The 19,656-nt window shown below is 44.9% G+C and overlaps 1 protein-coding gene across 3 annotated transcripts in view; it reads left to right on the forward strand.

Moving 5' to 3' along the window:
- LOC135541322 (E3 ubiquitin-protein ligase RNF123) overlaps positions 1–19,656 on the forward strand; it is a 268,130-nt gene that overhangs the window by 5,756 nt on the left and 242,718 nt on the right. For all 3 annotated transcript variants that reach the window (XM_064967483.1, XM_064967484.1, XM_064967485.1), the window contains exons 4-19: positions 2,106–2,185; positions 3,788–3,885; positions 4,285–4,339; positions 4,484–4,569; positions 5,232–5,318; positions 5,414–5,481; positions 5,657–5,897; positions 6,272–6,376; positions 9,570–9,695; positions 9,991–10,083; positions 14,429–14,502; positions 15,013–15,130; positions 15,771–15,861; positions 17,365–17,426; positions 17,753–17,824; positions 18,282–18,402. In XM_064967483.1, the coding sequence (XP_064823555.1) occupies positions 2,106–2,185; positions 3,788–3,885; positions 4,285–4,339; positions 4,484–4,569; positions 5,232–5,318; positions 5,414–5,481; positions 5,657–5,897; positions 6,272–6,376; positions 9,570–9,695; positions 9,991–10,083; positions 14,429–14,502; positions 15,013–15,130; positions 15,771–15,861; positions 17,365–17,426; positions 17,753–17,824; positions 18,282–18,402 (1,577 nt within the window). The remainder of the gene's footprint in view (positions 1–2,105; positions 2,186–3,787; positions 3,886–4,284; positions 4,340–4,483; positions 4,570–5,231; positions 5,319–5,413; positions 5,482–5,656; positions 5,898–6,271; positions 6,377–9,569; positions 9,696–9,990; positions 10,084–14,428; positions 14,503–15,012; positions 15,131–15,770; positions 15,862–17,364; positions 17,427–17,752; positions 17,825–18,281; positions 18,403–19,656) is intronic.

The following is a 19,656-nucleotide window of genomic DNA, read 5'->3' on the forward strand; positions in this document are numbered from 1 at the left end:
TTATCAGTATCATTAAAGCTGATAGTATTTCAATCACATTTAGGGACCGTCTGTAAAGGTACAATCTTTATCAGCATCATAAAATGACTTGTTTTTCAACCATATAAAATATGAAATCTTTTCAGAAACGCGTGTCGTTTTCACTGTTTTAAATTTCCTTAACTGGTCAAACTAATGTCATTTGGAAATTTAGCACAGAAAATCATTCCTGTTTTATTAATTATTGTATTTCTAAACTTCTTCTGCATGAGAGAAGCAGAGATGAGAGAGAACATTCCCGACGTCAACTAGAATGACGCACTCATCGATTTAACGACATTATTCTGGTGACCAAGAAGTTTGTCTTATAAGGCAGTAGAGACCGAAGAGAAGCTGCATGTTTCTATTTATAGAGAAGTTGACAAACACAGCCTAACAAAATGTCTGAAATTATAATCAGAAACATAAGTTTATCTAAATTAGGATTTTAAAAAGAGAGGCCGCAACCCCGGCTCTGATCGTACAGCACGTTTTCTATCGGCCTATTTGGGTGTTCGTGTCGGCTGTAGGCGTCAGATTCTCACTTTATTACATAAACCATATATTCGTGCTTTATTATTATTGCTTATTGGTTATTAGCAATTGAGGGTGGGTGACGGTGACCAAACAGCTGACCTGCGAATCACTAGTCACCAGCATGACTATGCGCTTACTAAGTTTATAGTGTTTTAACCTCTTGAAACTCTAGGGGCGCTATATCATTTTTGGATAAAAAGACGTGTCCGTTTTAAGCGCAATATTTTGTCACAAAAAGATGCTCGACTATGTATATAATTGGTAGCTTTGGAAAGAAAACACTCTGACGTGTCCAGAACTGCAAAGATATTTTCTGTGCGTGCCCTAGAACGTGAGCTTCAGGCAAAACCAAGATGAGACGGCATACAGGAAATGAGCAGGATTTTTGAGGCTGTTTTCCATTGTCTCCTTATATGTCTGTGAATGCGAGAGGAGTAAGTCTGCCCTTTCTGTCGTTTCCCCAAGGTGTCTGCAGCATTGTGACGTATTTGTAGGCATATCATTGGAAGATTGACCATAAGAGACCACATTTACCAGGTGTCCGCCTGGTGTCCTGTGCCGAAATTGGTGCGCAAAAGTCAGCTGCAAGTATTTTTCCACAGAATTCAGAGAAGAATGCAGGCTTCCACGAACGATATATCAATGAAGAGATATGTGAAAAAACACCTTGAGGATTGATTCCAAACAACGTTTGCCATGTTTCGGTCGATATTATGGAGTTAATTCGGAAAAAGTTTGACGTTGTAGGTGACTGAATTTTCGTTTCGTTTCGGTAGCCAAATGTGATGTACAAAACGGAGCGATTTCTCCTACACACAGACGCTTTCAGGAAAAACTGCGCATTTGGTATGTAACTGAGAGTCTCCTCATTGAAAACATCCGAAGCTCTTCAAAGGTAAATTATTTTATTTATTTGGTTATCTGGTTTTTGTGAAAATGTTGCGTGCTAAATGCTACTCAAAATGCTAAGCTAGCTTAGCATACTCTTACACAAATTAGTGAATTGCTATGGTTCAAAAGCATATTTTGAAAATCTGAGATGACAGTGTTGTTAAGAAAAGGCTAAGCTTGAGAGCAGGCGCATTATTTTCATTTTATTTGCGATTTTCAGAAATCGTTAACGTTGCGTTATGCAAATGAGCCTGAGGCTTTAGTCACGATCTCGGATCCGGGATGGGGAGTTTCAAGAAGTTAAATTAGGTGGGACAACTTTTTTTTTTCTCACAGATTACTTGATAATTAACATGTGAAAATATTACCATCAAACCCTTGACGAGTTGAATCAGGTGTGCCAGTTCAGGGCTACGAAACATCTGGGGGGAGGGGTCTCTGTGGAAAGGTTTCTCTAACACTTTTACAGAACAACTGACAGTAAGTACTTGTACCCAACAAAATATTGTCAACGAAACGTGTCAGAAATGCACTTTTCCGGAACCTTCCTTTACAAATAAAATAAGTACATTCAACCACAAACCGATAAAACAACAATAAACCACTATCAGGCCAAGTAGGGGGTGAATGTTGTCTGATGTTTGTTTTTCCATCCTTAGGAAACCTCTGGGCTTCCAGGACCTGGGTGCTCATCTGGAGAGGCTGCTAACTGAGGGAGAGCCTACTGAGGACACCAGAGGTGTGTGTATATATACATACACACACACACACACACACACACACACACACACACACACACACACACACACACACACACACACACACACACACACACACTATTCTACTGAGGACACCACACCCATATGTTCATAAAGCTATCAGTTTGTGTTTATGGTGTAAAGACTATTGTCTTCTCCACCCTAGCCGGTGGCATTTATTTATGAAGTAATTGGTTATTGGATTGCAATTAACCCCCCCCCCCCCAAAAAAAAAAGAACACATATGGAAACATGTAGTAACCAAAACAAGTGTTAAACAAATCCAAATATATTTTAGATTTTTCAAAGTAGCCACCATTTGCCTGAATGACAGCTTTGCATTCTCTCAACCAGCTTCACTTGGAATGCTTTTCCAACAGTCTTGAAGGAGTTCCCACATATTCTGAGCACTTGTTGGCTGCTTGTCCTTCACTCTGCAGTCCAATTCATCCCAAACCATCTCTTGGGTTGAGGTTGGGTGATTGTGGAGGCCATGTCATCTGATGCAGCACTCCATCACTCACCTTCTTGGTCAAATAGCCCTTACACAGCCTGGAGGTGTGTTGGGTCATTGTCAGGTTGAAAAACAAACGATAGTCCCACTAAGCGCAAACCAGATGGGATGGCGTATCACTGCAGAATGATGTGGTAGCCATACTGGTTAAGTGTGCCTTGCATTCTAAATAAATCACAGACCGTGTCTCCAGCAACGCACCATCACACCTCCTCCTCCATGCTTCACGGTGGGAACCATAGATGCGGAGATAATCTGTTCACCTACTCTGTCTCTCAGAAAGACACAGCGGTTGGAACCAAAATTCTCAAATTTAGACTCCTCAGACCAAACGACAGCTCATGTTTCTTGCACTGTTGATGCTGAGATGTGTTTGTTACTTGATCTCTGTGAGGTGCTATCTGTGGTGCTGTTAATTGCCAATTTTTAAGGCTGTAAACTAATGAATTTATCCTCTGCAGTAGATGTAACTCTGGGTCTTCCTTTCTTGTGGCGGTCCTCATGTGACCCGGTTTCATCATAGCGCTGGATGGTTTTTGCAACTGCTCTTGAAGAAACTTTGAACGTTTTTGAAATGTTCCCCATTACCTGACCTTCATGTCTTAAAGTAATGATGGACTGTTCTTTCTCTTTGCTTATTTGAGCTGGTCTTTTACCAAATAGTGCCATCTTCTGTATACCATCCCTACCTTGTCACAACGCAACTGCTTGGCTCAAATGCGTTTAATAAGGAAAGAAATTCCACAAATACATTTATAAAAAGACACCTGTTAATTGAAATGCATTCCAGGTGACTACCTCATGAAGCTGGTTGAGAGAATGCCAAGTGTGCAAAGCTGTCATCCATGCAAAGGGTGGCTACTTTGAATAATCTAAAATATATTTTGATTTGTTAAAATATTTGAGTTATTTCATAGATTTTGTGTCTTCACTATTATTCTACAACGTAGAAAATAGTTTAAAAAAAACTAAAGAATAACCCTTGAATGGGTAGATGTGTCAGAACTTTTGACTGGTGCTGTACATGGCCCTCACCAAACTGATACTAGAGCCTGTCCTTGTCCTCCAGATCAGCCAGTGGATGGTTGTCTAGGTCCTCTGACCGTGGTCCTGGATCACACCAGTGGCTTCGAGGGCCTCCTGTTCGTGGATGATGATCTGCTGGGGGTGAGAAACATAGCATTGGGGTTGGGCTCAGTGGGTAGAGCATGGTGCTTGCAACGCCAGGGTTATGGGTTCCTGAAATCCCACAGGGGGGACCTTTATGAAAATGTATGCTCTCAAAATGTAAGTTGCTCTGGATAAGAGTGTCTGCTAAATGATAAAATGGTTGGGTTTACTAGAATTTTGGAATATGTTTACTAGAATTTTGGAATACGTTTACTAGAATTTTGGAATATGTTTACTAGAATTTTGGAATACGTTTACTAGAATTTTGGAATACATTCTAAGAATCAACTCGAAGTGATCTAGAATAATTTTTATGTTGTACCTAAAAAATCTGTTTCTGTTTTTTTTCTTCTCCCCCTCCATATGTTGTCACTGTTTTTTTCTTCTTCTTTCCAGGTCATAGGTCATAGCAATTTCAGTTCCATTAGAGCTACTACCTGTGTATACAGAGGTAAATGCTTCAGAATCAAGACAATTCTACACTATCATATTTTCACTGAATGTACAGATCTTAATATTTTTTTAATTAAATCAGGCACATTTCATGTTGGTACAGAAGCATGTCTAACGTTGACTACTGTACCATGGATTCCAGGGAAATGGGCGTACGAGGTGCTGATCTCGTCACAGGGCCTGATGCAGATAGGATGGTGCACTCTGAACTGCAGGTTCAACCAGGAGGTAAGATCATTCTTATAACCAGAAACGTATGCTGAGGTACTGATAGGGTGGTGCACTATGACAACCTGGAGGTACAGTAGGGGCACTGGGACAACCTGTGACAATTCAATTCTCTGGCAACAGGTTTGGTGGACATTCCTGCAGTCAGCATGCCAATTGCACGCTTCTACTTGCGACATCGGTGGCGTTGTGTGACAACTGCACATTTCATAGTGGCCTTTTATTGTCCCCAGCACAAGGTGCACCTGTGTAATGATCATGCTTCAGTTTCTTGATATGTCAAAACTGTCAGGTGGATGAATTTATATGGGCAAAGGAGAAACGCTCACGAACAGGGATGTAAACAAATGTTTGCACAAACTGAGCAAAATAAGCTTTCGGTGCATATTGAACATTTCTGGGCTCTATTTCAGGTCATGAAACCAACACTTTTGATATGTTGTGTCCAGCATATGTTTTGTTTTTCATCAGGAGGGTGTGTATAGCACAGGAGGCTGGTGGTACCTTAGTTGGGGAGGAGGGAATGGAATCCTGCACGTTGTTCCATGAGTTTGATGGCATTCCATTCGCTCTGTTCCATCCGTTCTTCTGAGCCGTCCTCCCCTCAGCATCCTCCGTTGGTGTATAGTGGTACTGTCATGTGTGTCCTCTCTCTTTATCAGGAAGGTGTGGGTGACACTCCAGACTCGTACGCTTACGATGGAAACCGAGTCAGGAAGTGGAACGTAACGACCACTAACTATGGCAAGGTGAGAAGGTCTCAATGGTTCATCAAGCTTAACGTTTTTATTATGGGGTCGTGTGCTAGCTAATGTAATGTCCTGACATGTTTCTTGTTTTGTAGTCATGGGCAGCTGGAGACATAGTGAGCTGTTTGATAGACCTTGACGAGGGAACCATCACATTCTGTCTGTAAGTTATCACTGTTTTCTAATCACATTATTGTGATGTTTTATTTTTTTTGTTTACATTTTTTATCTGCTCGTTTACCGTATTCTCATGTTTTGAGATATTGTAATGTTCATTTATTTTGTAAATTGGATATTAAAGTAGCTTTTATTCTCTTCTCTTCAATTCCCTCTCTCAGGAATGGCCAGTCACTGGGCACAGCGTTCAGTAACATTAAGATGGGTCCAGGTGTGGCCTATTTCCCTGCTATCAGCTTGTCCTTTAAAGAGTCCGTGGCGTTCAACTTCGGCAGTCGCCCCCTCAGATACCCTGTAGAGGGCTACCTGCCCCTCCAGAACCCTCCAACTGCAGACCTGCTCAGGGCTCACAAACTGCTAGGTTATATCAAGACAGTCCTGTCTACCACCTTAGACACACAGGTAATATTGAAGGGGTTTATCTTGGATTCAAACATCAACAAAGCGGTCAATTCACTATTTTATTGCTCAACAGCAGGTTTTAGAGTGCTCAATTCTGCTTCATCGTGCAGGGTATTTACCAAATGCGATAGTATGAGTACTATATAAGTGAATACTGTTTTAAAATGGTAATTTATTAATATATCTTACGATACATTTGTGTCTAAATAATGTTCATGAAATCCCCGGTTAGAGGATTACCTGCTTATTTTCCTTTCTCCGGGAATCCAATAACCGGGATTTTTTTTGATAAACCATTTACATTTGTGGAAGTTTCCAGAATTGTTTGGCCATCATATGTCAACCGTTCTCTCCCCTTTGTCCGTTCCCAACAGGAGGAGAAGGTGCTGGAGAAAGACAGTGCCTGCTGGAGCCTACATGGAGAACCCACCACCCTAGTGACTCTGGCACACATCTTTAACTACTTTGCCCCACTTATGGTGAGTGAAGAGTCGTTGAACTTGTCTACTTTTCAATCAAATTGATTTATAAAGCCCTTCTTAGATCAGCTGATATCTCAAGGTGCTGTACAGAAACCCAGCCTAAAACCCCAAACAGCAAGCAATGCAGGTGTAGAAGCACCGTGGCTAGGAAAAACTCCCTAGAAAGGCCAAAACCTAGGAAGAAACCTAGAGAGGAACCAGGCTATGAGGGGTCGCCAGTCCTCTTCTGGCTGTGCCGAGTGGAGATCATAACAGAACATGGCCGAGATGTTCAAATGTTCATAGATGACCAGCAGGGTCAAATAATAATAATCACAGTGGCTGTTGCAGGTGCAACAGGTCAGCATCTCAGGAGTAAATGTCAGTTGGCTTTTCATAGCCGATCATTCAGAGTATCTCTACCGCTCCTGCTGTCTCTAGAGTTGAAAACTGGAGGAGCAGCAAGACCAGGTGGACTGGGGACAGCAAGGAGTCATCAGGCCAGGGGGGAGGGGGAGACTTGAATTCACACAGGACACCAGAAATGACAGGAGAAGTACTCCAGATATAACAGACTGACCCTAGCCCCCCAACACAAACTATTGCAGCATAAATATTGGAGGCCGAGACGGGAGGGGTCGGGAGACACTGTGGCCCCATCCGACGATACCCCGGACAGGGCCAAACAAACTTTGCCAAAGCACAACCTCCACACCACTATTCAAAGTCTTGAAATCAGCCCTTGCCTTAACAGGAAGCCAGTGTAGGGAGGCTAGCTCTGGAGAAATATGATCACATTTTTTGGTTCTAGTCAAGATTCTAGCAGGCGTGTTGAGCGTGTCACTCTTGCTGCTGGTGATTCTCTGATCCACCTCTACGCAGATGACACCATTCTGTATACTTCTGGCCCTTTTTTGGACACTGTGTTAACAACCATCCAGATGAGCTTCAATGCCATACAACTCTCTTTCCGTGGTCTCCAACTGCTCTTGAATGCAAGTTAAACTAAATGCATGCTCTTCAACCGATTGCTGCCCGCACCTGCCCGCCCGTCCAGCATCACCACTCTGGACGGTTCTGACTTAGAATATGTGGACAACTACAAATACCTAGGTGTCTGGTTTGACTGTAAACTCTCCTTCCAGACTCACATTAAGCATCTCCAGTCCAAAATTAAATCTAGAATCGGCTTCCTGTTTCGCAATGAAGCAGCCTTCACTCATGCTGCCAAACATACCCTAGTAAAACTGACTAGCCTACCAATCCTTGACTTCGGCGATGTCATTTACAAACTAGCCTCCAACACTCTACTCTGCAAACTGGATGCAGTCTATCACAGTGCCATTCGTTTTGTCACCAAAGCCCCATATGCTACCCACCACTGCGACCTGTATGCTCTCGTTGGCTGGCCCTCGCTTCATATTCATCGCAAAATCCACTGGCTCCAGGTCATCTATAAGTCTTTTCTAGGTAAAGCCCCGCCTTATCTCAGCTCACTGGTCACCATAGCAGCACCCACCCGTAGCACGCACTCCAGCAGGTGTATCTCACTGGTCATCCCCAAAGCCAACTCTTCTTTTGGCCGCCTTTCCTTCCAGTTCTCTGCTGCCAATGACTGGATCAAACTGCAAAATTCACTGAAGATGGAGACTCCTATCTCCCTCACTAACTTTAAGCACCAGCTGTCAGAGCAGCTCACAGATCACTGCACCTGTACATAGCCCATCTGTAAATGGCCCATCCAACTACCTCATCCCCATACTGTTATTTATTTGATTTATTTTGCACCTTTGCACCCCCAGTATCTCTACTTGCACATCCATCTTCTGCACATCTATCACTCCAGTGTTTAATTGCTCAATTGTAATTACTTTGCCATTATGGCCTATGTATTGCCTTACCTCCCTTATCCTACCTCATTTGCACACACTGTATATAGACTTTCTATTGTATTATTGACTGTGTTTTTTTTTTATTCCTGTGTCACTCTGTTTTTGTTGCACTGCATTGCTTGATCTTGTCCAGGTCGCAGTTGTAAATGAGAACTAGTTCTCAACTGGCCTACCTGGTTAAATAAAGGTGAAATAAACAATATGATAAGCAATAAGCATTATCACCTGAAGCCCAACTGATACAGTTATAAATTGGCTGAAGCATAGGGTTGCCCATTTATCTGCATTTACCCTATTGGGTTAATCATTAACTAGATCCCAAATGTGATATTTTAACTCGTTAGCATTATATTTATTTTATGTCCCGAAAACACATGCATAAACACAGTGAATGTAATTGTAGGCCTACCTTTTTTAGGGTAACTTGGGGTAACCCATCACCCGGTAGGGTAACGCGTCCCCTGCCTGTACTTCTCACAGACAAAAATAAACACTTAATGTCACCATTTTCCCTCAATCCTTTCCCTGGCTGCCACTACTCTTGCTAAACTATATTATGCACTCATGCGAATTGTGGCAGTCATGTACTCAACCATACCGCTGCTAAAAACTCTGGGTTTTAAGGAGTTGAGAAATTGATAAAGTAAGAATGGAAATCTGGGCTTGTCTTTTTAAAGTTTTTTTTTTAACCAATGCCATTAAAACTGCTATTTTCCCACGATGGTATTATGAGTTGTTGTGTCTTGTCTGAATGAGTGTTTCCTTCCCTATGACACTCGAAACGCGCCTCGAGAGGGATATTTCTCTGGCATAGAACGCACAACAACAAGCCGACTAGGTTAATCAACTGTTCTACTATTGGCTTGTCAGTTTGTTTCTATTCATTACTTGTTATGTTTGCAGAGGAAACAGTAAATGTGGACTGTTTTATATAGCATCTTCTAAGTGTGCCTCCACAGATTAGTTGTTTTTTTTTCTCTGTATTTTTTTGGGGTTTTGTGCATTCCCACCGCTAAATGACTGCAAAAGAAACTGGTGTACATTTTGTCCTTTTTTGGGACAATATGATTTGGACATTTGATTCATTGTGGTCAGTTGAATGTATTCCAATCGGAATCAAATGGTGTTCATGTCATCATTTATCTTGTGTGTATTATTGTCTCTAGTCTTGTGTGTAATATGTTTGAGGGTCTGTCTCCACAGTGTGACATGTTGAATATCTGTCTCCACAGTGTGACATGTTGAATATCTGTCTCCACAGTGTGACATGTTGAATATCTGTCTCCACAGTGTGACATGTTGAATATCTGTCTCCACAGTGTAAGGTGTATCTAGTAGAAGATGTGCTGATGAACTTCCTGCTGGGTATTCTGGAGGGGGGTGGCTCAGTGGACGAACACCCTCTCATCCAGCAGCTTCTGGACCTCTTCTGGCTTCTCATGGAGGTCAGTACCTACCCTTTACCCTTTACCTCTAACCCTAAGGTGAGGTGAGCCTCTGGCCTAGCATGTAGCCAACGCTAGCTAGTCTTTGCTGAACATATCTCCTGCACCTGCATTTGGCCAATTCTAGTTTGAAAATCTTTATCGCTTAACTCAAATGTTTGTGTAAATGATGCGTTGATGGCAATGGTCGATTTTGTGCAATTAACTCAGTCATGCGTGCGGCTCTCGAGGTAGGATTGGGGCCTAATGTGCAAAATGTAATCTTTTTCTGAATGCAATGACTCTGCCCGTACAGGACTATGAGGTGAACGAGTGTCTGAAGCAGCTGATGATGTCACTGCTGAGGGCCTATAGATTCTCCCCCATCATCCCAGACTTGGGCTTCCAGGTAGGATGCCACACCCACGGACCGTACTCTAGCATACCTGTGGATTTACTTCCTGTCTTAGACTCCGGCCCCCACCCCCTCCATAGCATACCTGGGCTGCATTCCAAACACACAAGACACACCCTCTCCCCTCAGCTCTCAAATTGAGTGGACACTTCTGATTTACATATCATGACGTGTATTGAAATGTCACTCGTTTGTCCTATGGTTGTGGTTTTCAGTCGTCATGGTACTACCGGTTGTGGTTTTCAGTCGTCATGGTACCACCGGTTGTGGTTTTCAGTCGTCATGGTACCACCGGTTGTGGTTTTCAGTCGTCATGGTACCACCGGTTGTGGTTTTCAGTCGTCATGGTACCACCGGTTGTGGTTTTCAGTCGTCATGGTACCACCGGTTGTGGTTTTCAGTCGTCATGGTACCACCGGTAGCGATTGTGTGTGTGGTTTATATCCTCTGCTCTCAATTATGATTGCATTTCATATCTTGGCTCGAAGACGAAGCATCCGCGGACATCGAATGCTAGCCATCCGACGATATCAGGTAAATCCAAAATGACAGCGTATTAGTGTGATGACAGGGAAAGTTTTATGCGCTAGCTAACCAAACAAAAACACCATTACTTTTTACGAGACGTGTTTGTGCCATCATGCATTAGTAGCACCGTCTATAACTGATTTACATTTAGTTTTTACTTACACTTGTATGTTGACTTCTCCATATTGACGTGGAGGTTTTAATTTTTGGCTGACTCTTAGCGGATGTACAATCATCGCGAATTGAATTATGGGGCGTTTCAGGCCTCGACGTGAACATAATTGTACACTCGCAAACTCAATCACAAATGAGGGCTGATGGGCTCAACGTTGCCAACTTCCCCTGACCGCAGGGTATCCCCCATAAGGCCAAGTGGAGAAGGGTGTGTTTTTTTTTGTTTTTTTACGTGTTTGAGGCGTAGCCCTGTAGTAATTTCCTGTCTGAGAGACTGAGATTAGTCCTTGGCTGCATTCTCACACAGGTGAGTCCCATCCTGTCATGTTTGTGTTTTTACAATGGCACTATGTGTAACAGCTGCAGAGGGAGAATTCTCTGTTGTGGGTCCAATGTTTTTAATTTTTATTTTTTAAATTTATTTAGCCCTTATTTTACCAGGTAAGTTTACTGAGAAGACATTGTCATTTACAGCAATGACCTGGGGACATAGTTACAAACGAGAGGAGGGTGGGTTGAATGAGCCAATTGTAAGCTATGTACAGTGCCTTGCGAAAGTATTCGGCCCCCTTGAACTTTGCGACCTTTTGCCACATTTCAGGCTTCAAACATAAAGATATAAAACTGTATTTTTTTGTGAAGAATCAACAACAAGTGGGACACAATCATGAAGTGGAACGACATTTATTGGATATTTCAAACTTTTTTAACAAATCAAAAACTGAAAAATTGGGCGTGCAAAATTATTCAGCCCCCTTAAGTTAATACTTTGTAGCGCCACCTTTTGCTGCGATTACAGCTGTAAGTCGCTTGGGGTATGTCTCTATCAGTTTTGCACATCGAGAGACTGAAATGTTTTCCCATTCCTCCTTGCAAAACAGCTCGAGCTCAGTGAGGTTGGATGGAGAGCATTTGTGAACAGCAGTTTTCAGTTCTTTCAGGGCCGAATACTTTCGCAAGGTAAAGTATAACAGCAGCAGAGGGAGAGTTTTCAGGTGTGGGTCCACTGTCACACTAGTTCCTAGTTTTAGTAGTCCAATGTACAGGATACGCATGGTATACCCTGAGTGTGCAAAACATTTAAGAACAACTGCTCGGTCCATGTCTTAGTCTGACCTGGTATATCCAGGTGAAAAGCTATGATCCCTTATTGATGTCACTTGTTAAATCCACTTCAATCAGTGTAGATGAAAGGGAGGAGACAAGTTAAAGGACTGTTAAGCATTGAGACAATTGAGACATCAAATGTATTTATAAAGCCCTTCTTACACCACCTGATATCTCAAAGTGCTGTACAGAAACACAGCCTGAAACCCCAAACAGCAAGCAATGCAGGTGTAGAAGCACGGTGGCTAGGAAAAAATCCCTAGAAAGGCCAAAACCTCTATGAAGAAACCTAGAGAGTGGCCAGTCCTCTTCTGGCTGTGCCGGGTGGAGATTATAACAGAACATGACCAAGATGTTCAAACGTTCATAGATGACCAGCAGGGTCAGATAATAATAATCACAGTGGTTGTTGAGGGTGCAACAGGTCAGCACCTCAGAGGTAAATGTCAGTTGGCTTTTCATAGCCGGTCATTGAGAGTATCTCTACCGCTCCTGCTGTCTCTAGATTTGAAAACGGCAGGTCTTAGACAGGTAGCACGTCGGTGAACAGGTCAGGGTTCTATAGCCACAGGCAGAACAGTTGAAACTGGAGCAGCAGCACAGCCAGGTGGACTGTGGACAGCAAGGAGTCATCAGGCCAGGTCGTCCTGAGGCATAGTCCTCGGGCTCAGGTCCTCTGAGAGATAATTAGATGCATGGAAGCATGGAAGAGCACCAGTAAGCCAGTGACTCAGCCCCTGTAATAGGGTTAGAGGCAGAGAATCCCAGTGGAGAGAGGGGAACCGGCCATGGCAGAGACAGCAAGGGCAGTTCGTTGCTCCCAGTGCCTTTCCGTTCACCTTCACACTCCTGGGCCAGACTACAGTCAATCATAGGACCTACTGAAGAGATGAGTCTTCAATAAAGATGAGAAGAGTCATGGATAGTCTGTAGTCCTTGCATCATGCAATGCGGAGTCTGAGTTTGTCGAACATCAATTCAAGTTTGAGTCTGTCGTGGCTCTATGCGTCCCTAATGGATTTGTGGAGCTCGTACCTGCTTGCCTTGAACGCGTCGCTCCACCAAGTCGGCAGAACAAACCCTGATGACACTGAATGCTGCAGTGCTGCCTCTCAGCATGGTACGGATATCTCTGTTCATCCAGGGTTTTTGGTTGGGGTATGTCCGGTTCATGATGATGATTATTATTGTGGGCACATCATCAACACATTTCCTATTGAAGCCTGTGACTAGCGAGGTATATTCCTCAATGTGGAAGGATGAGTCCTGGGTGGATGAATCTTTTTGAACATATTCCAGTCGGCCTTCTCAAATCAATCCTACAGCATTGATCCTGCCTGCCTCTTCTGTCCAGGGCCTCAATTTTCACAACTTTGGACCTGTGCCCTATGTTGCTCTAGTCAAAGTAGTGCACTCGGTAGGGAATAGGGTGTCATTTGAAACACATGAAGGACACAGAGGAGGAGATGATAAACAGTCAATCAGATATCACCTTGGTGTGATATACATAGCTGGTTAATTCAAAAAGTACCTCGTAAATTTAAAAAAAAGAATTTACGACGTTGATGTTTAACCTTAGATGCGTCAAAGGAGCAGCTGTGTTTGTGAAGGAGTTGGGTGTCTCTCAGTTTGTCCTTGTCATGGTTCAGAGCAGAGTGTGTGTGTGTGTGTGTGTGTTTAGGAGTAGGATCTGTTTCATTTCGTCCTTGTCACATTTAGCAGAGGAGAGCTTGTTGAGGTTACAATCTGAGAGAGGTGGTTAAAAATGTCCAGCAGCTCCGCTGTTATTTACTGGGGTTGGTGTGTCCTGAGGGGCCTGGGGAGTGGGTGGGGCCTGGGGAGTGGGTGGGGCCTGGGGAGTGGGTGGGTCCTGGGGGGTTGGTGCGTCCTGGGGGTGGGAGTGGGTGGGTCCTGGGGGGTTGGTGCGTCCTGGGGGTGGGAGTGGGTGGGTCCTGGGGGGTTGGTGCGTCCTGGGGGTGGGAGTGGGTGGGTCCTGGGGGTTGGTGCGTCCTGGGGGTGGGAGTGGGTGGGTCCTGGGGGTTGGTGCGTCCTGGGGGTGGGAGTGGGTGGGTCCTGGGGGTTGGTGCGTCCTGGGGGTGGGAGTGGGTGGGTCCTGGGGGGTTGGTGCGTCCTGGGGGTGGGTGGATCCTGGGGAGTGGGTGGATCCTGGGGGGCCTGGGGAGTGGGTGGATCCTGGGGAGTGGGTGGATCCTGGGGAGTGGGTGGATCCTGGGGGCCTGGGGAGTGGGTGGGTCCTGGGGAGTGGGTGGGTCCTGTGGGGGTGGGTTTGGGGAGTGGGTGGGTCCTGGGGGGTGGGAGTGGGTGGATCCTGGGGAGTGGGTGGGTCCTGGGGGGGTGGGAGTGGGTGGATCCTGGGGAGTGGGTGGGTCCTGGGGGGGTGAGAGGGGGTGGATCCTGGGGAGTGGGTGGATCCTGGGGAGTGGGTTTGTGGTGTGTATATTCAATGTATTGTAATGGTAATTGTGACTCTGCATATGACTTGTAATTTGTCTTCTATGACATTCTCCAGATTCACTACCTTCGTTTGACGACAGCTATTCTGCGCCATGAGAAGTCCAGGAAGTATCTGCTCAGCAATGTTCTATATCCTTTCATTGGTTAAGGAAGTGCTTATTATGCTTCATAATTATCACACTAAGTGGTCATGTACTTGCGATGCATGAGTTTGAGACAATGTAGTTAGTTTCATCAATTTTAAATGCTCTTTAGTTGGTCAGGATAAGATTCTGCCATACGACACGTCCCCTATGGCTCTGTCCTTGGACCCCTAACACTTTCCCATGTGAAATGTGTTTACAGTATATTTTGATTGTCTGTGTAGTCTTCAACTGTTTAATCTTGCACGCTGCGTTGCTTGGTATGTGTAGGATGTTGTCGGGCGGGTGTTAGCGTGTTTGTCGGGCGGGTGTTAGCGTGTTTGTCGGGCGCGTGTTAGCGTGTTTGTCAGGCGGGTGTTTGTTGGGCGGGTGTTAGCGTGTTTGTCGGGCGGATGTTAGCGTGTTGTCTGGCGCGTGTTAGCGTGTTGTCTGGCGCGTGTTGACGGGCGTGTGTTAGCATGTGTATATAATCTTTATTGTCTTTAACTCTCAACACGTTTGATGTTTTGCGCTCAGTGGTGTTCTTCTACATTAAGACTCCTCTCAGGGTGAAGGAGGCGGGACTAGAGGAACTCATCCCCACCACCTGGTGGCCCACACGCTTCGACAAAGAGGTACAGCCTATCACGGCTTTCCTCTGAGAGGTGCAGCCTATCACAGCTCTGAAAAGGATGTCATGATTTGGCTACCATTTTTTTTGTTTTGTTTCAGAAGCGCATAACATTTCTATCTACAAAAAAAGTGTTTGTTTGTCCCCATAGGATGGGTTGTTTGCTTGTCCCCATAGGATGGGTTGTTTGCTTGTCCCCATAGGAGATCACCCCTTTGCTTCCAGGTAGAGCCCTTTGGAACCTTGTCTCAATGCAGCGTTTCCCAAACTCGGTCCTCGGTACCCAAGGTGTGCACGTTTTTGGTTTGTGCTCCTAGCACTACACAGCTGATTCAAATGATCAAAGCTTGATGATTAGTTGGTTAATTGAATCAGCTGTGTAGTGCTAGGGACACAAACCAAAAACGTGAAACCCCTTGTGGTCCTGAGGACCGAGTTTAGGGAAACGCTCTGTTAGTGAAAGGGTTCCACTTGGAACTAAAAAAAAATCTTTATTTTCCAGAGGTGTTTTTCCCCACGGGGACAACTGAAGAATCCTTTATGGTTCTAGGTAGCACTGCTTATTTCTAAGAGTGTAACAAATTGATAACAACAACTGTGGTTGTATGCAATACAGTACAATCGGTCCCCTCTCGTGTGACTAGGGAAAGGAGTCTAAAGATGAGAGTGCAGAGGAGAGGCTGAGGCGCCGGGCCTACGAGAGAGGCTGTCAGAGGCTTAAGAAGAGGATCGAGGGTTAGTCATGTCCACTACAAATTCCCCATCACATTTGTCTCCCTGTCTACAGCCAGAAGGGGTTGGGTTTCTCTCTACATTTTCTTCCTTGGGAGTTTTCTTTCTTCTTTTTCCCCTCCTTTCGTATGCTTCTGTTCCTGTTCTGCTTGCTCTTTGTGGTCCAGGCCTGGTTCTGTGAAAGCTCTTTGTGGTCCAGGCCTGGTTCTGTGAAAGCTCTTTGTGGTCTAGGCCTGGTTCTGGGAAAGCTCTTTGTGGTCTAGGCCTGGTTCTGTGAAAGCTCTTTGTGGTCTAGGCCTGGTTCTGTGAAAGCTCTCTGGTCTAGGCCTGGTTCTGTGAAAGCTCTTTGTGGTCTAGGCCTGGTTCTGTGAAAGCTCTTTGTGGTCTAGGCCTGGTTCTGTGAAAGCTCTCTGTGGTCTAGGCCTGGTTCTGTGAAAGCTCTCTGTGGTCAAGGCCTGGTTCTGTGAAAGCTCTCTGTGGTCCAGGCCTGGTTCTGTGAAAGCACTTTGTGGTCTAGGCCTGGTTCTGTGAAAGCTCTCTGTGGTCTAGGCCTGGTTCTGTGAAAGCTCTCTGTGGTCTAGGCCTGGTTCTGTGAAAGCTCTTTGTGGTCTAGGCCTGGTTCTGTGAAAGCTCTCTGTGGTCTAGGCCTGGTTCTGTGAAAGCTCTCTGTGGTCTAGGTCTGGTTCTGTGAAAGCTCTTTGTGGTCTAGGCCTGGTTCTGTGAAAGCTCTTTGTGGTCTAGGCCTGGTTCTGTGAAAGCTCTTTGGTCTAGGCCTGGTTCTGTGAAAGCTCTTTGTGGTCTAGGCCTGGTTCTGTGAAAGCTCTTTGGTCTAGGCCTGGTTCTGTGAAAGCTCTTTGTGGTCTAGGCCTGGTTCTGTGAAAGCTCTCTGTGGTCTAGGCCTGGTTCTGTGAAAGCTCTCTGTGGTCTAGGCCTGGTTCTGTGAAAGCTCTCTGGTCTAGGCCTGGTTCTGTGAAAGCTCTTTGTGGTCTAGGCCTGGTTCTGTGAAAGCTCTTTGTGGTCTAGGCCTGGTTCTGTGAAAGCTCTTTGTGGTCTAGGCCTGGATCTGGGAAAGCTCTTTGTGGTCTAGGCCTGGTTCTGGGAAAGCTCTCTGTGGTCTAGGCCTGGTTCTGTGAAAGCTCTTTGTGGTCTAGGCCTGGTTCTGGGAAAGCTCTCTGTGGTCTAGGCCTGGTTCTGTGAAAGCTCTTTGTGGTCTAGGCCTGGTTCTGTGAAAGCTCTCTGTGGTCTAGGCCTGGTTCTGTGAAAGCTCTCTGTGGTCTAGGCCTGGTTCTGTGAAAGCTCTCTGTGGTCTAGGCCTGGTTCTGTGAAAGCTCTCTGTGGTCTAGGCCTGGTTCTGTGAAAGCTCTCTGTGGTCTAGGCCTGGTTCTGTGAAAGCTCTCTGTGGTCTAGGCCTGGTTCTGTGAAAGCTCTTTGACAACTGCTGATGTAAAAAAATAAATATTATGATGATGCTCTGGCTCAGCTGTGCGGTCTCTTCTGTCCTGTCAGTGGTGGAGGAGTTGCAGGTTCAGATCCTGAAGTTGATGCTTAACAACAAGGACAAAGGAACGGTACGTCCCTTTTCTTTTTTTTTTTACGTTCATTTTTGCCCATTTTTTTTTTTTTTTTTAACCAATTGGTTTTTAAACCGCTGAAAATGTAGATACAGAATATGTCAACGTCGACACACTTATTCGTTGGAGATGCACCATTGAGGCCGTTGGCTTCACGAGGAGAGGAACACACGTTACCTCGTGTTCAGGATATCTGGGAAAACTCAACGTTGACTGCTGTTGTTTTCTGGTGTCCTCCGATTTTTATAATGCAGTTCCACTTCTTCTGTTTATAAAACGTCTCCAACTCTCTCACTGACCGTCGCTGCTTCTGTCTCTCACAGGGTGAAGCATCGCGGTACATATTCCTGAATAAGTTCAGGAAGTTTCTACAGGAGAACGCCAGCAACAGAGGGGTAAGAGATGTGTTTCCTGTGTTACACGGATGCTGTGTGTGTTTCAGCACCCCACAGCGCTGTGTCCTCCAGAATACATGGTGTGTTTCAGGTGTGTGTGTGTGTTTCAGCACCCCACAGCGCTGTGTCCTCCAGAATACATGGTGTGTTTCAGGTGTGTGTGTGTGTTTCAGCACCCCACAGCGCTGTGTCCTCCAGAATACATGTGTTTCCTGTGTGTGTGTGTTTCAGCACCCAACAGCACTGTGTCCTCCAGAATACATGATGTGTTTCCTGTGTGTGTGTTTCAGCACCCAACAGCACTGTGTCCTCCAGAATACATGGTGTGTTTCCTGTGTGTGTGTGTGTGTGTGTGTGTGTGTGTGTGTGTGTTTCAGCACCCCACAGCACTGTGTCCTCCAGAATACATGATGTGTTTCCTGTGTGTGTGTTTCCTGTGTGTGTGTGTGTGTTTCAGCACCCCACAGCACTGTGTCCTCCAGAATACATGGTGTGTTTCCTGCATCGGCTCATCACGGCCGTAAGGAGCTACTGGGACGAAGGGAAGATGAGGAACCCTGGCTGCGTCAGCAGCGACGGTGAGGGGGGGGGGGGGGGGCAGACCAGGATTTTTGTTAGGAAAATGTGGCGCCGGCCATTTCACCAGCAGCATTTAAATTTACCGTACGTTTGAGTAATTTACCAGACCCATATGCATTGGGTGCGTAACCTGATTAGGGTGTCCATCCACAGTGCTCAGAATGACAGAGATCTCATTTGACATTTTGGTAATTCATATGAACAGAACATGAAACAGCGTCTTCTTCTCAAATTTAGATGTGCATTTGAAGATGTTACAATACCTCCCCACATTTTACTTTTGCCAACAAGACGAGAAACGAACAGCAAAGTCACTAGCTTATGTCTATCTACTACCCCCCCCCCCCCCATAGTAGAAAAGTTTATCTATACTACTGGACAGATTGCTGTTCTCTGGGAGAAAGAAATGACCTATTCCAAACTAAATCTGCTACAGTTGTGGGATGAGATATATTCCAAATTCATACAATCCGTTAGCCAAGGCTACATCTACAAATAAAACAATTAGTCTGATGCAACAGATCAGAACGTTTGGTTTACAATGGCATATGGAAGTCTTTAAAATAATTGGTCTATATTTTGGCTAGGCTACTTTGAAACAAGGTAAACTTAACTCCGGAACGTTTTATTGCATATTAAAAGGAGGCAAGTACGTGTTTTCACGATGTCTACTGCCTCCAGCTCATTGCGAAGTGGTGTGCGACGCGCTGAAGCCTGCCTACCGTTATGTGCAATTGGAATGGGGAAGTGTGCTCCAAATTGATTTGAAGATTTGTGGCCTACATTTCAGAAAATATTCCTAAAATGTGACGTCGGCGTTACCATCGTCGGCGTTACCATCGTCGGCGTTACCATCGTCGGCGTTACCATCGTCGGCGTTACTACTCCTACTGGTTACACAATGTTATCATAATGGTAGAAATGATTTAGTCATTAAGCTACCATATTAGTTGATTTAGAATGGGTAAATGTACCCACAGTTATTTTTAATTTTTATATAAAATCAAAACGCCATACCCAAATGCCACTGTATTTCAAGAACGACCCAACTTCAAACTTCGAGCGGGGGAATTCAACAGCCCAATGTCAAGTTACTTCTATTATACCAACAGTGGGATAATGCATGATTTGGAGGAGCGTTCAAAGCCCTCAAAGCTGATCTTGGACCAGTGTGTCTAGGGGAAACCCTTACGGCTGAGCTAGAATACAATGTCAATTTACTTCTATTAAAGGGATACGTCAGGCTTTTGGCA

The sequence above is a fragment of the Oncorhynchus masou genome, chromosome 6, assembly GCF_036934945.1.
Source record: "Oncorhynchus masou masou isolate Uvic2021 chromosome 6, UVic_Omas_1.1, whole genome shotgun sequence".
Lineage (NCBI taxonomy): Eukaryota > Metazoa > Chordata > Actinopteri > Salmoniformes > Salmonidae > Oncorhynchus > Oncorhynchus masou.